Source organism: Haliotis rufescens, unplaced genomic scaffold (genome assembly GCF_023055435.1).
Source record: "Haliotis rufescens isolate VD_foot unplaced genomic scaffold, xgHalRufe1.0.p SCAF_84, whole genome shotgun sequence".
Lineage (NCBI taxonomy): Eukaryota > Metazoa > Mollusca > Gastropoda > Lepetellida > Haliotidae > Haliotis > Haliotis rufescens.
The window spans coordinates 141,315-155,650 of record NW_025964377.1 but is presented as its reverse complement, the minus strand read 5'-3'; the positions used below and the strand labels follow the sequence as shown (position 1 = coordinate 155,650).

At 41.0% G+C, this 14,336-nt stretch overlaps 1 protein-coding gene across 1 annotated transcript; it reads right to left on the bottom strand.

Moving 5' to 3' along the window:
• Nucleotides 1-3,830: 3,830 nt before the first annotated feature.
• LOC125377256 (ankyrin-2-like) lies at nt 3,831-13,824 on the bottom strand. Its single transcript, XM_048390137.1, has 5 exons — nt 13,727-13,824; nt 9,808-9,853; nt 8,269-8,353; nt 5,572-7,956; nt 3,831-4,666 (listed from the first exon to the last, which is right to left on the bottom strand). The coding sequence occupies exons 1-5, from the start codon at nt 13,822-13,824 to the stop codon at nt 3,831-3,833; spliced, it is 3,450 nt and encodes a 1,149-aa protein (XP_048246094.1).
• Nucleotides 13,825-14,336: the final 512 nt, after the last annotated feature.

The window sequence follows — 14,336 nt, the reverse complement described above, 5'->3', positions numbered from 1 at the left end:
CATCCAATATCTTCATACGATATATGTAGGACATGGTCACCAACAAAAATATAGAACCGGACTAATTCAAGTTAGGTTCGAAGTGGTGTGTTCCTGGAACAAACAAGTGCACTCAACTACCAGATTTTTCTTCTACGACAGAGGTGCTCAAAACGTGGCAAACAGATTGTACACTTGAGGACACATTTTACTCAGGGTTCCCAATCGCACTCGACCATTAGTATTATTGCTTTTCAGTATCCACAGTAGGATGTAAGCTCTTGCTTTAATGCGGCATTTATGACCAGATCGGGAATGTGTGGTCTACAATGTGCTGAACGCCTAAGGGTTGAACTCAACAATAGGGTGACAATGAGTTCAGTGGGTATCGATCTGTGATTTGCAGACTTTGGAACAGAAACAGAACATTCTAGACGGCGTGTTTCGAGCGTATAAACTTGTTGAATTGCCGGGGATCTCGTTCAGCGCTTTCAGATGAGGTGGGGTGAAATTGGGTTTAACGTCGCGACCAAGATTATTGAACTAATATAGCGACGTGCATGCACGTGTGTGTTGTGGCTGCTTGTACTAGTCCGGAATGATGCCAATTTATAGTGCTAGCAAACTGGGATACCATGCCATAGTTTATCATGAATACCTCACTCAGACACAGTATACTGACTCCGAGCCGAACAGTCCTTGTTTTAGCCCCTTAATGTCGAGCGCCAGACAGGGTAACAACCAACTTTTAACGGCTTCCAGATGAATCCAGATTCACTCTCGACTATCAAGATTGGCGGGGGCGTGTCTGGAGCTGTCCTAGGGGTTGTGTTAGGAATGTCCACTCAAGAGAACATGGCAGATTTTGGGGTCGGTTTCTAATGATATGGGTCAGGATCACTTTGGCTGTCAGAATCCCACTGCATATTGTTCATGGAAGGTTTACTTGACGATACTTTCGAGGCATTATACTGGGGCCACTCTTGGTGCCCTTTGTGCTTAATGCTGGTCCGCGTTTTATACTTCAAGACGATAATGTTCGCGCCCACAACCTCCTGTACAACACATCATCAGAATACAATGGCCAGCCATGATCTTTCCCACATAGAGCAGATTTAGGACATTGTCGGGAGACGTATATGCCAACGTCAAAGGCCGACGGTTAAGTAAGCAGAACAGGGCCAGGCGCTGCATGGGGAATGGCGAATACTCCCTGTCTCATTTGGCACATTGCTTCGCAAATGCTGCGGCGTATAAACGAGTGTTTGATCAATCGTAGGGGCATCACCAAATATTAATCAAGTCATTACAAACTTATGTTTTTGACTACATAACCCTGTTTCCTTTCTTGGTTGTTTGCATCATCTGAAGACACTGCCAATCTGTTGATTGTCTCATTACATTAGGTCCGTCCACTATTACTACCCTCACTGGATACATCTTTGTATTTCTGTAATCATCTCTTTTAATATTCCCTTCATTTCCGGGAGAGTACATAAGGTGACCATATTTATAAATTTTATGAGTTAAAGTTACCTGATATTATTCATAGTTTTGTCAACGCGCATTTTGACGGGGAATGAGCTCTTGGGGGAGTAAAGGACAAAATCATCATCACTGTCCCGGAACGCTTTACGCACAACATGTAAACAATAAACAACAATTGCACAATTAGCGGAATACCTGCTCTGACAACAGAAACACAGCAATGAGCGGACCTTCCAGCTCAGTCATACATCAGGACGTTTCCTACGAGCGGCACATCCTCCTCGAGGTCGTCCCTACCCCTGCACTCGGAATACCAAGCTTGAATGACACCGTGTAATAGTAACACATATATACTAATGAACAACCATGGACAGACAATGATGTTTCTCTGGACATGGGACTTCTGGGGGTGACGAACCGACACAGCTCAGGGGATGAACAGTTAAGGCAATAAATGTCATAGTATAAATAACAGTAATTAACGGGAAGTGATATAGTAGCCTAGATTGGCTGCCAGTCAATATACAATGAAACGTTGGTGAGGATTAACAACGGGGATTAGCGCCTAATACATAATGACAATTACGTTATAGTTGGGGCCCTTAGGGATATTTTGGTGCAGATTCTTGCAAAAGCACCAAATTTGGTACAGATGTTGGTTATACCATACTAATTCGATATCTGCCGGGCCCCACGAAGGGCGAGGTCCGGGGCCGCTATTTTGGCTAAAAACAAAATGGCCGCCACCATGATTGGCGGTCGATCATTGGTCAATTACTAATCGGCCTAGAATCACATGTAATACCACTTTTTAGGGGTATTTTGGGTCAGGGAATCCAATTATGATATTATTTCAATGATTCGAGGTCAAGGTCAATCACCAAGGTTTCTTAAAGGTCAACCAGGGTCAAAACCTAGTAATGGGGAGCTTAGGGGACATTTTGGATCACATTACCCTTTAAAATGAACTAAAATTTATCGAGCTGTCGATGTAACAATGCCATTTGTATTTATGGCGGGAGTTATGAAGGGCGGCCATATTGGCTAAATCCAAAATGGCCGCCATCCGGATCAGGGTCAGTCATAGGTCAAAAACTAGAAGGCCTAGATTCATATGTGATACCACTTTTTATAGGTTATTGAGGTCAGTGAATTCAATTCTGGTATTATTTCACTGATTTAAGGGCAAGGCCATCCCTCAAGGTCAATTTTGAGGCAATTTTAGGATCATTTCCGGGTGAGATTCAGTACATGAAAACAAATCAGTCATTTTAAACGATATCCCAACGAAATTTCAAAACAAAGAATGATATAAACAACTTGTTTATTAACAACCTTTTATCAGACATTACACTAAGTTCTCAGACATTACACTATCAGAGTACATTGTATACATTTAATGGTGAGAATTAACCTATTTTTTTATCTGTCTCTTATGTTTAGTCACTTCCCTCGACATTATTATTGCAACCTCCCTCGCATTTACAAAGAGATGTGCATCGTACTCCAGCACGGTAGCATTTACATCGTCCGGCGCATGCCTTTATGCAGCCGCAATGTAAAAGGATTGCACGTGCATTTGACGCATCACTCAGTGTCGTCCACAGCGGATGCCATGAGTTGCCATCAGTCTTGTGCCATCCCCATTCGCTGAAGTCAGGGATATCCTGCTGTGCCAGATTGGCCTGGCTCCAGTAGAAGCATGCTTGTAGAAGTGCTCGTTTAACATGTTGTAATAGAGCGGCTTGGGTCGGTGGCAGACTTTCTAGGGATTTTTGTCCCACTGGTGAATAGTGTATGCCTGGCGTCATTAACCCGAGCAGCTCCACATCCCTTGCTATACATCAAGACGGTTCAATGACCTTCATGTGTGCTGACTCGAGACTGAATAGCGTAGGTTCAGCTGCCAGAGCCAATAATGTTTGGGTCAGCTCTGGACAGCTGTTCCAGGCTGCCCATGCAGTTTTCTTACCACATCCAAGGAATTGTGATGTGGTATCACATCCTGTAAGGCTGTGAAACAGTGGTAATGCCAGGGACGCAGACATACCTAGATCTGATGAGATCTGGTGGATAGGAATGTCACGGTAGTTTTTTCCACTTCCAAATCCAACCCAGAGCTCTGAGAAACCAAGGGTGGCGAAGAATCTGAGGGTGAGGACGACGATGTCACTGTCAACGGTGCGCACAAAAGCGATTTTGTGCCCCTGTTGAGCAGCATGCATGAGATGTAATATGATTCGCGTGTCGGCCTCGGAATGGTTGCATGGCGTTAGTCCGGTGATATCGGAGTCGCTCGTGTTCGTGAGGACAGTTTCAAAGTGGGTTGTGATGAGATTTACTCCGGCCATGTCATCACTCTTTCATATCTCTCTGCTGATGAAAGAGAACAATTCCTTTTTGTTCGCAACATTTTTCAGGAAACCGCTATTCCAATCCCGCTTTGGGACTGGAGTCTTGCCATCACCAATTCTCGTTCGTGGGCCGTTTCCACGTCGCTGTTGTGTGAGACCTTTCAGGTTATTGTCCTCTGGATATGTATCCCATACAGCATCAATGCGTTGGACACTAGTACCGTTAACTTGTGACTTCAAGAACGGAATGATGTGGAATGACACATACTCATTAAACGTCTTTGCTCTTGTTGGACGAACTAGATGAATCACTGCGGCCATATCAAGGACAGCAACCGTTGCTTGTTTGACAGCATCTGCACGGCCAGTTGGTACATTGATACATTGAAGAATATCTGACTTTGTTCCAGATCTTAGTGATCCTCGATCTGCCAAGCTTGGTGGTTCTCGCTGATTTTCAAACTGAAAGAATTCCCGGATATCGGCATCGGGTCGCGACTGCAGTGACAGAAAAAGCTGTGTGACTAGGGCCATGTTTTGCTTCTGCGTGCTGTTATCTCGCTTGCCTGTTTTCTTGAGATCAGGCCGGTTGGCAAATGTTAACATGCTGTTTCGCTTGATGATATCGAACACAGGTACTGAAGTTTCTTCCAGCCTTTCCGAGACATATGTTGCATGAAGCACTTGACCTGTTTCGTGCATGTGTGCCAGTGAGGTGGCGACGGCTGGATCCATGACATTCTGTGTGTCTAGTGCAACAAGCTTATTGGTTTGATCGACCCTGATCCGAGTGGCACCATTTTGAATTTGGCCCTTCTTGGCGCTTGGCAGAAATTCAATGAGCACTGTTACATCAAACAGGTCAACAAGTTTTAACAAATTTCAATTCATTTTGGATGGAAATGTGATCCAAAATATCCAATAGCTCCGCATTACAAGGTTTTGACCCTTGATGACCTTTAATGGACCTTTGTGATTGACATTGACCTCAAATCATTGAAATTATATCAGAATCGGTTTCCTTGACCCAAAATACCCCTAAAAAGTGGTATTACATGTGATTCTAGGCCAAATAGTTATTGATATATGATCGACCGCCAATCCTAGTGGCGGCCATTTTGTTTTTAGCCAAAATGGCGGCCCCGGACCTCGCCCTTCTTGGGGCCCGGCAGAAATCGAATTAGTATGGTATAACCAAGATCTGTACCAAATTTGGTGCTTTTGCAAGAATCTGCACCAAACAGCCCCAAAATCCCCCTAAGGGCCCTAACTATTATGGAGACATGCACATGTCATGGCTACAGGGTAATTAGCCTTTTAAATTAAATGTTCTCCAGACATTGGTTGTCGTAAATCAGTCGCTATGACAGTACTTTGAACAATATCTAACATATTGTCAGTGTAGAGGCAAATAATATTTATTTTTTTCTATGCAACAATGAACCACAGTGCATTCGAATTAAGAGCATGCCAATTGTGTATTATTTATGATAATTGTTATTGCGATATTACTTCACTTGAGAGACTTGTGACATTAGATTTGTTATTGATAAGTAACCGTGTTTCCTAGCTATCATGGCCGCATTCAATCCCTTCTTATTTATTGCAGTTATATCTACCATGGCATGTGACAACACACATTTCACAATGTCCTTATTTCCTTCTCGACAGGCCAAATGAAGGACATTTTCCCCATCAGTATTTACTACTGACATATCAGCTCCTCTCTCCGTCAGTAAGTCAAACACACCTCTTGTCCCCGATTGTGCTGCAAGTAACACCGCTGTCATCCCTCCATTTTGTTTACTGTTTATGTCCACAATGTTTTGCGTGAGGACATACTTCACTATCTCTATATCTTCTCCGTCACAGGCCAAATGAAGAATGTTTTCACCGTTAGTATTTACAACTGACAGATCAGCTCCTCTCTCCGTCAGTAAGTCAAACACTTCTCTTATCCCCAGTTTTGCTGCAAGTAACACCGCTGTCATCCCTTCACCTTGTTTACTGTTGATGTCCACAACGTTTTGTTTGAGGACATGCTTCACTAACTCTATATCTTCTCCGTCACCGGCCAAATGAAGAATGTTTTCACCGTTAGTATTTACAACTGACAGATCAGCTCCTCTCTCCGTCAGTAAGTCAAACACTTCTCTTGTCCCCAGTTTTGCTGCAAGTAACACCGCTGTCATCCCTTCACCTTGTTTACTGTTTATGTCCACAACGTTTTGTTTGAGGACATGCTTCACTATCTCTATATCTTCTCCGTCACAGGCCAAATGAAGAATATTTTCATCATAAATGTTTACAACAGACAGATCAGCTCCTCTCTCCGTCAGTAAGTCAAACACTTCTCTTGTCCCCAGTTTTGCTGCAAGTAACACCGCTGTCATCCCTTCACCTTGTTTACTGTTGATGTCCACAACGTTTTGTTTGAGGACATGCTTCACTATCTCTATATCTTCTCCGTCACAGGCCAAATGAAGAATGTTTTCACCGTTAGTATTTACAACTGACAGATCAGCTCCTCTCTCCGTCAGTAAGTCAAACACTTCTCTTGTCCCCAGTTTTGCTGCAAGTAACACCGCTGTCATCCCTTCACCTTGTTTACTCTTGATGTCCACAACGTTTTGTTTGAGGACATGCATCACTATCTCTATATCTTTTCCGTCACAGGCCAAATGAAGAATGTTTTCACCGTTAGTATTTACAACAGACAGATCAGCTCCTCTCTCCGTCAGTAAGTCAAACACTTCTCTTGTCCCCAGTTTTGCTGCAAGTAACACCGCTGTCATCCCTTCACCTTGTTTACTGTTTATGTCCACAACGTTTTGTTTGAGGACATGCTTCACTATCTCTATATCTTCTCCGTCACAGGCCAAATGAAGAATATTTTCATCATAAATGTTTACAACAGACAGATCAGCTCCTCTCTCCGTCAGTAAGTCAAACACTTCTCTTGTCCCCGATTTTGCTGCAAGTAACACCGCTGTCATCTCTTCACCTTGTTTACTGTTGATGTCCACAACGTTTTGTTTGAGGACATGCTTCACTATCTCTTTATCTTCTCCGTCACAGGCCAAATGAAGAATGTTTTCACCGTTAGTATTTACAACTGACAGATCAGCTCCTCTCTCCGTCAGTAAGTCAAACACATCTCTTGTCCCCGATTGTGCTGCAAGTAACACCGCTGTCATACCTTCATCTTCTTTACTGTTTAAGTCCACAATGTTTTTTGTGAGGATATATCTCACGATCTCCAAATTTCCTTTTTCACAGGAACGATGAAGGATATTTTCCTTGTAATCATCTACCTTTGTCACATCGGCTCCTTTCCTTACCAGTAATTTAAACACTTCAGTGTGCCCCAAGAGTGCTACATACAGCAATGGTGTGGCCCCACCCGACAAATCACAGTTGATGTCCACCTTGGCTAGGTTGAGGACACACTTCACTATATCAACATCTCCACCTTTGCAGGCATATTCAAGGAGTTTCGTACTGTCATGTGATTGTGCGATATCAGCTCCTCTCTCTATCAATAACTGAAACACTTTACTCGTCCCTGACATCGCTGCCAGCATTAATGGTGTCTTCAACGCGTACGTTCTACTGTTTATATCGACAATCTTGTGTGTGAGGACATAATTCACTATCTCTACATCTCCTCCTCGACTGGAAAGATGGAGGATATTCTCACCGTCCTCATTTAATTTTGATAGATCAGCTCCTATTTTCACAAGAAAAAACAACACTTCCATCTTTCCAAATAGTGCAGCAAACATCACCGGTGTATTCCCGTAGTCCCCTCTACTTTCAATGTCAATGATGTTCTGTGAGTGGATATACTTCACTATCTCCACGTTTCCCTCTTTACAGGCCACATGTAAGATACTGTTGTTATCATCATCCAATAGACACAGATCAGCACCTTTCTTCACAAGTAATTCAAGTGTCTTTCTGTGTCCTTTCTCTGCCGCTATCATCGCTGGTGTCATACCATTCTTCCCTCTTTTATTGATGTTTGCAATATCTTGAGACAATATGTATTTGACTTGAGGCAGGTCTCCAACGGTGCAGGCATCGATGAGAGTGGTGATAACAGTTGTCTGTCGTTGTGCTTGATTATGTCCCCCTGGAAAATGACATGCAGACATGACACAATGTTTAGGGTTCACTTTTCACCTGCTACTAATGTATCTTTAACAATAAATGTCGGTAAGTAACTTTGATTGTTTCTTTGTTGTTTAATGCCGCACTCAGCAATATTCCAGCCATTTGATGGTGGTCTGTAAATGGAACAGACAATGAAGTGATAGACATCATGGGCAGCGATCTACGCAAATGAGATACGATGACGTGCATCAACCAAATCAGGCAGCCTTACCTCCCGATCCCGTCAGTTGCCTCTTACAACTAAAAAAGTCGCCTCTTGCGGCGTAAGTACCTTTGACACAGGCAGTCGTTCCAGCACGAGTCTCCAGGCATCTGCTCCCTTGACAAGTGTTGAATGCACAGACGCCTGCTCGGACCTGAAAACAGATGTTAGGGGACATTCGGGATTAAGTAATTTTAGTAAGTAATAACACGGTGTAATGTTGACTATCATTTTTTTATGTTAAACCAGAAAATAAATTTGGTCTGACACTGCTTGAATTATAGTTCAGTTGACGTGACTGACCAAAGGGCAGTTCAGAGATATGCAAATGATTTGAACCCAAGGGACGCAACAGCGAATTGTGGCGCCTTAGACGACTGAGCCACCCATGACCCCTAAACTTGATGAGGACAAAACAGGATTCGAACCGACGTCTTACTTAAAATATCCACAATGAAGCTCCTTTGAATTGACAAGCGCAATAGTAGTCAGATAGCAGTCTTTTTCCAGTAGTGAATGGCAGCAAAAAAGAAAACTGTATGAGCCCATGGAACATGATAGATATGAAAATGGTTTATCGTAAGACCTTCACTTCACTTTCATATATATGGTGCAGTGATACAGCTATGCACTTTTCTTTTTACGAGAAGCAGATGATTGTAGGCATTGTGTACAAATCTTACATTTGAAAGACGCGTAGATCCAATGTAGTGTCCTGTCTCTTTCATAAACACTTCTGAGTCCATTTCTGATAGGTGACAAGTTAGATTCTCAATGTTGTATCGAATACCACGACAGCCATACTGTATACACTTGTATTGACATAACTTGACGCCAATGTTCGTGAAGCTTATAGAATCTACCAGCTGTCCGAATACCAAGCAAGCTGCTAACAGGCGACGGATGTTGAGCGTCCATTTCTTAATTGCCATGCTGAAAGATGTATACGAGATGTATACGACAGCCCTGGCTCAGGGATTTCAGGTTGTACAGATTAAAGTGTCAGGCCAAGTCGATTAGCACTAGCGTCGATGAGGGTAAGGAGAACAATGGTGGCTATTGGCTCTCTAATATCAACCATGTATCCACCCCAAGTTTGATAGGTTTCTTCGCATCTTTAGATGATATGTTATCAGTGGTATTCAAATGAATTCGTAATGTCAATGAATGGTAAAAATAATTCGATGTATAGTCTATCACAAATCAGTGAATACAAAATTGATTATGCACAGCTTGGGCAATTTAATAATTGACTTCAATGTTTGTTGCACGTATTGAAGTATTAGCGTAAACAGACATGCAGACTGTGTCAGCCTGTATACACATACCTCCATTAAACCGAAATACTAAAAAATACTAACACAAGCCCCACCTAAGCCATTATCAGGCAAACAGGAAACAGGAGTCCGTTAGCGGGCGTGTCCAAATACTTTTAAGGTTTAGGGCGATATTAACACAAAAGACATTGCAGGGCTAACAGACGGACTGTTCTAACTTATCCTCATGTTAAGACGAATACGTTTTTGAAAAAATATATCACCAAAATAGTGGTCTTGACATTGTTGTTGATATCCCTAGTTCGCCCTTTACACTCATAATCCCACTCACACGGTAGAGGATGACCAAATTATGGAAACACAACATGTTCATGCACCTGAAACACAAATGTCAAAACGTATAGTGTCATCCTGGGTAAGTGGCTCAGTTTAAATGTGCCTCTGTTCACCCACCAGAGAATGGATACCCAATATGTGAGGGCGATATGAAAACGCCAGTCGGCAGCTTGGTTTGCATACTCCCCAAGGAGTTGAAAATGTTAACTGGAATGCTTACGGATCTACTGGTTGGAGAAGAAATACATGAGTGAGTGAGTTAAAAATTTAAGTCACATCGGCAGTATTTTAGCCATATCGTGACTATCAAGGTTTAACTGACACGCCGCGATATAACTGGAATAATGTTAAAAGTGGCGTTAAACCCAACTCACTCACTCATAAAAACATTAGCATAATACATGACATGCATTATAATAACGGGCTATAAGATCGCCAGCAACTGATCACTATACTTGGGACCATGGGGACTAACAGTACTTTAGCTTCCTGCATGGACTCCAGACGGATTTATTATCTTGCCTTCAGGTGTTGGCGATTATTGACAATTTTATCCAAATTAAAAAGAACATATAGTCTACGATTTAAACTGTAGTTGGAATTACATACTTTGAATAATATGGACTTACGATACCCTCCATGGGACAATAATTTTACACTACTTTAACCCCCTTTGAGGATACAGCCACGATCAATCACAGATATTGATTTATTCCACTAGTGCTTGAAAGTAATTTATTTTATACAAAACAAATTTACAACATTCATTAAACAGTTTTTTTCTTTTATAAAGCTAATAATTAAATGAGAACCAACAGTATTAAAACGATCCTTCAGCGATAAAACCTTGAAATATTTATCCCTTGTGGTGGAAAAATCAACACAGTCAAGCAGGACATCACAAGGGATGCAGAACTGAGGATCCTCACTTTTTTAACAAAAACTCATTTGTGTAGCGAGAATGGCCAATACGACATCGTCTTAAAATGACCTCTTCATATCTGGACTGACAACCCGAGTAGATGTAACCGATATTTGGTTTAATGTCATGTAATTTATTTATACTTACTTAGGTGTCCCACTTCTTTTGCATCAGATCTCGGATATACGATCCAGTCACAGGCTTGTAATCAGTGCATGGACTAAGAAGTGGAGTCACAGATTTGTTGAGCGCTGCTTTAGCTGCAGCATCAGCCATTGTGTTACCTATGATGCCAACATGACTTGGTAACCAGGAAAAAACGATGTCGTATTGGCCAGAGCAAGTTCATTGTACAATTCAGGAATTTCGATTAAAAGTGAATGTTTGGTCGATTGATTTGTTATTGCCTGAAGACAGGACAGAGAGTCGGAAAGTATAACACATTGTTTATGCTTTGATTGCTTACTAATGTATTCTAGTGCTGTTAATATCGCCCGAATCAAGTTAAAAGCGGACGAGGGCTCTGTACAGTTGGGGGGGATTTTCTTATCTCCTCCCAACTTACCATTTGAAACTTCTTTTATTAAATCGAGAGCCTTTAGTCTTTAAAGAATTTATGTGTGGCAGAAAGGTCAAGTAATGGTCATAAATAATACCAAGAAACTTGGCCTCTTTAACAACATTGAGAGGAGCACCATCCAAAACAAGATCAGGGTCCTTATGCTGCTTATATTTCCTACAAACATGAATGCAGTTGGTCTTGGCTTTTGAAAATTTTAAACCATTTTCAAGAGGCCATTTTTGGATTTTATTTAGGGACAATTGTAGCTGCCTTCCACTCGCATGCATATTTTTATCACTACCAGAAATATTGAAATATTCCACAAATAAGGATCCATCAAGTGTATCGTTTAAAACCTTTGATAAACTGCTCATCTTTACGCTAAACAATGTTACAGACAAGATACTGCTTTGTGGGACACCCTGATCCTGAACGCAATTGTCAGACAAGGTTGAACCCACACGAATTTGAAATTGTCTATTTTATACAAACATTGAGATAAAAATAGAGGCAAACGGACCCTTAAACAAAATCCTCTCGATCTTTTAAAATACCATACTTCCATGCGGGATCTCGCAACGTACTAAATGTAGTAAACGTACTAAATGATCGATGGCACTACGAAAACACATTGAATATTAGTAATGGGATTGTTGGTTTCCAAGTACCAAACTAAACGATTATTTATCATACGTTCCATAGTCTTACAGACGCAGCTGGTAACGGATATTGGCCTGTAATTGGAGAGATCGTTATGATCTCGACCAGCATAGGTATAGGAATGACAGTAGCATTTCGACATAATGATGGAAAATTATCAGAAGTCCAAATATTGTCAAAGATTTTAGGCATTGTTTCTAAACACGATTCGGATAAATGTTTAAGGAGTTGATAAGGAATATTATCTGGCCCTGCAGCTGTATCATGAGCTTGCCCAAGGGCGGTATGGAGCTCATTAATGGAAAATACTTCATTATAATCCTCACCATTATCTGAATTAAAATTAAGCTTCTTTTTATCTTGCTGTTACTTAAATTTCTGAAAGTCAGGTAGAGGATTGGATGATGAGGAATGTTGAGCTATTGTTTCACCTAATGTATTAGCAATATCACATGTATCTGTTAGACGAATGTCACCCTCCTTCAGATTGCAAACACTGGAGTTGGACCCTTTCCTTTAACTTTCTTAACCATACGAAACCTTTGAAATAGGTGTTCGTGAATTAACATACTTTTGCCATGACTGTCGTTTATTTTTCTTTAATGAGCGACTAGATTTGGCGTTTGAAATTATAAATTGATTTAAGTTATGAACTGTTGAATGGTGATGAAGATATTCTTCTGCCTTCTTCCTATCCTTTCTAGCAAGTTTGCAGTCCATGTTAAAACCATGGTTTATGGAAATGAGGAACCGTAGAGGACTTTGGGATACATTCATCAGCTGTTATGTTTAATTAGTCAAAAAGAAAAAAAGTGAATAGGGTCATTACCATTTACACATAATTAAGGCCGTAATCTTTCAGAGCCTATTGTATGAAATAAAGACCAATCGGCCTTTGTAAAATTCCATTTTGATGATGATGGTGGAGCATCTGTTGGATTTATGGTTGTAATTACAAAAGAAAAGTGGCCACTTCCATAAAGGTCATTGTTGACTGACCTTTCCAATTCATTAAACAGATTGGCATCTGCAGCAGATAAATCCAGAGAAAAGTATGAGCCAGTTGCATACTGCATAGTTGCATGGGTTAGAGCCATCATTAAAAATACATAAATCATTATTTGAGAAAAATCCTCAAGTTTGTTCCTTGAGTTCCTCAATCCTCCTTCTATTGGTTATATTGCTGCCCCAAAGTGGAGTATGGCCATTAAAAACTCCCCTATAATAATGCAGGGTTGAGGGAGTTGGTCATATGTTGGATTTATGGTTGTAATTACAGTAGGAAAGTGGCCACTTCCATAAAGGTCATTGTTGACTGACCTTTCCAATTCATTAAACAGATTGAGCTATTGTTTCACCTAATGTATTAGCAATATTAAATTTATCTATTAGACGAATGTCACCCTCCTTCAGATGGCAAACACTGGAGTTGGACCCTTTCCTTTAACTTTCTTAACCATACCAAACCTTTGAAATAGGTATTCGTGAATTAACATACTTTTGCCAAGTTTGCAGTCCATGTTAAAACCATGGTTTATGGAAATGTGGAACCGTAGAGGACTTTGGGATAAATTCATCAGCTATTATGTTTAATTAGTGAAAAAGTGAATAGGGTCATTACCATTTAGACTTAATTAAGGCCGTAATCTTTCAGAGCATATTGTATTTGTAAAATTCCATCTTGATGATGATGGTGGAGCATCTGTTGGATTTATGGTTGTAATTACAGTAGGAAAGTGGCCACTTCCATAAAGGTCATTGTGGACTGACCTTTCCAATTCATTAAACAGATTGGCATCTGCAGCAGATAAATCCAGAGAAGAGTATGAGCCAGTTGCATACTGCATAGTTGCATGGGTTAGAGCCATCATTAAAAATACATAAATCATTATTTGAGAAAAAAACCTCAAGTTTGTTCCTTGAGTTCCTCAATCCTCCTTCTATTGGTTATATTGCTGCCCCAAAGTGGAGTATGGCCATTAAAATCTCCCATAATAATGCAGGGTTGAGGGAGTTGGTCATAAAGGGCATGAAGATCTCACTGACGTAAAGATGATGATGGTGGAATACAGAGTGAACACATAGTAAAAACAATATGCAGCATAACAAGGACTGCAACTGCCTAAAGAGGGGTATTGAGCGGAACAGGGCTATGAATGGTGCTCAGACGCACCAAAATAGAAGATCCTCCAGTAGCCCTCTCAACAGGAGGAGAGAAGCAATGGTGGGAATCATAATGTCTGAAATCAAATGTATCTGTAGATGTTAGGTATGTTTCTTGCAACATAAAGCTGATGGAGTGTAATCTTGAGTTAAATCACTAAAATTGTTTCGGAATCCTCTACAGTTCCATTGTATAATATGTGAAGACATTACGTCT

What these genes read in the sequence shown, in the direction of transcription:
- LOC125377256 (XM_048390137.1), bottom strand. Translation starts at nt 13,824, where the DNA reads ATGGCTCTAACCCATGCAACTATGCAGTATGCAACTGGCTCATACTCT. An exon ending in AACGACTGCCTGTGTCAAAG is followed by an intron (nt 7,957 to 8,268) that starts GTACTTACGCCG and finishes GTCATTTTCCAG; the next exon opens with GGGGACATAATCAAGCACAA. An exon ending in AGCACAATCGGGGACAAGAG is followed by an intron (nt 4,667 to 5,571) that starts GTGTGTTTGACT and finishes TTGATGTAACAG; the next exon opens with TGCTCATTGAATTTCTGCCA.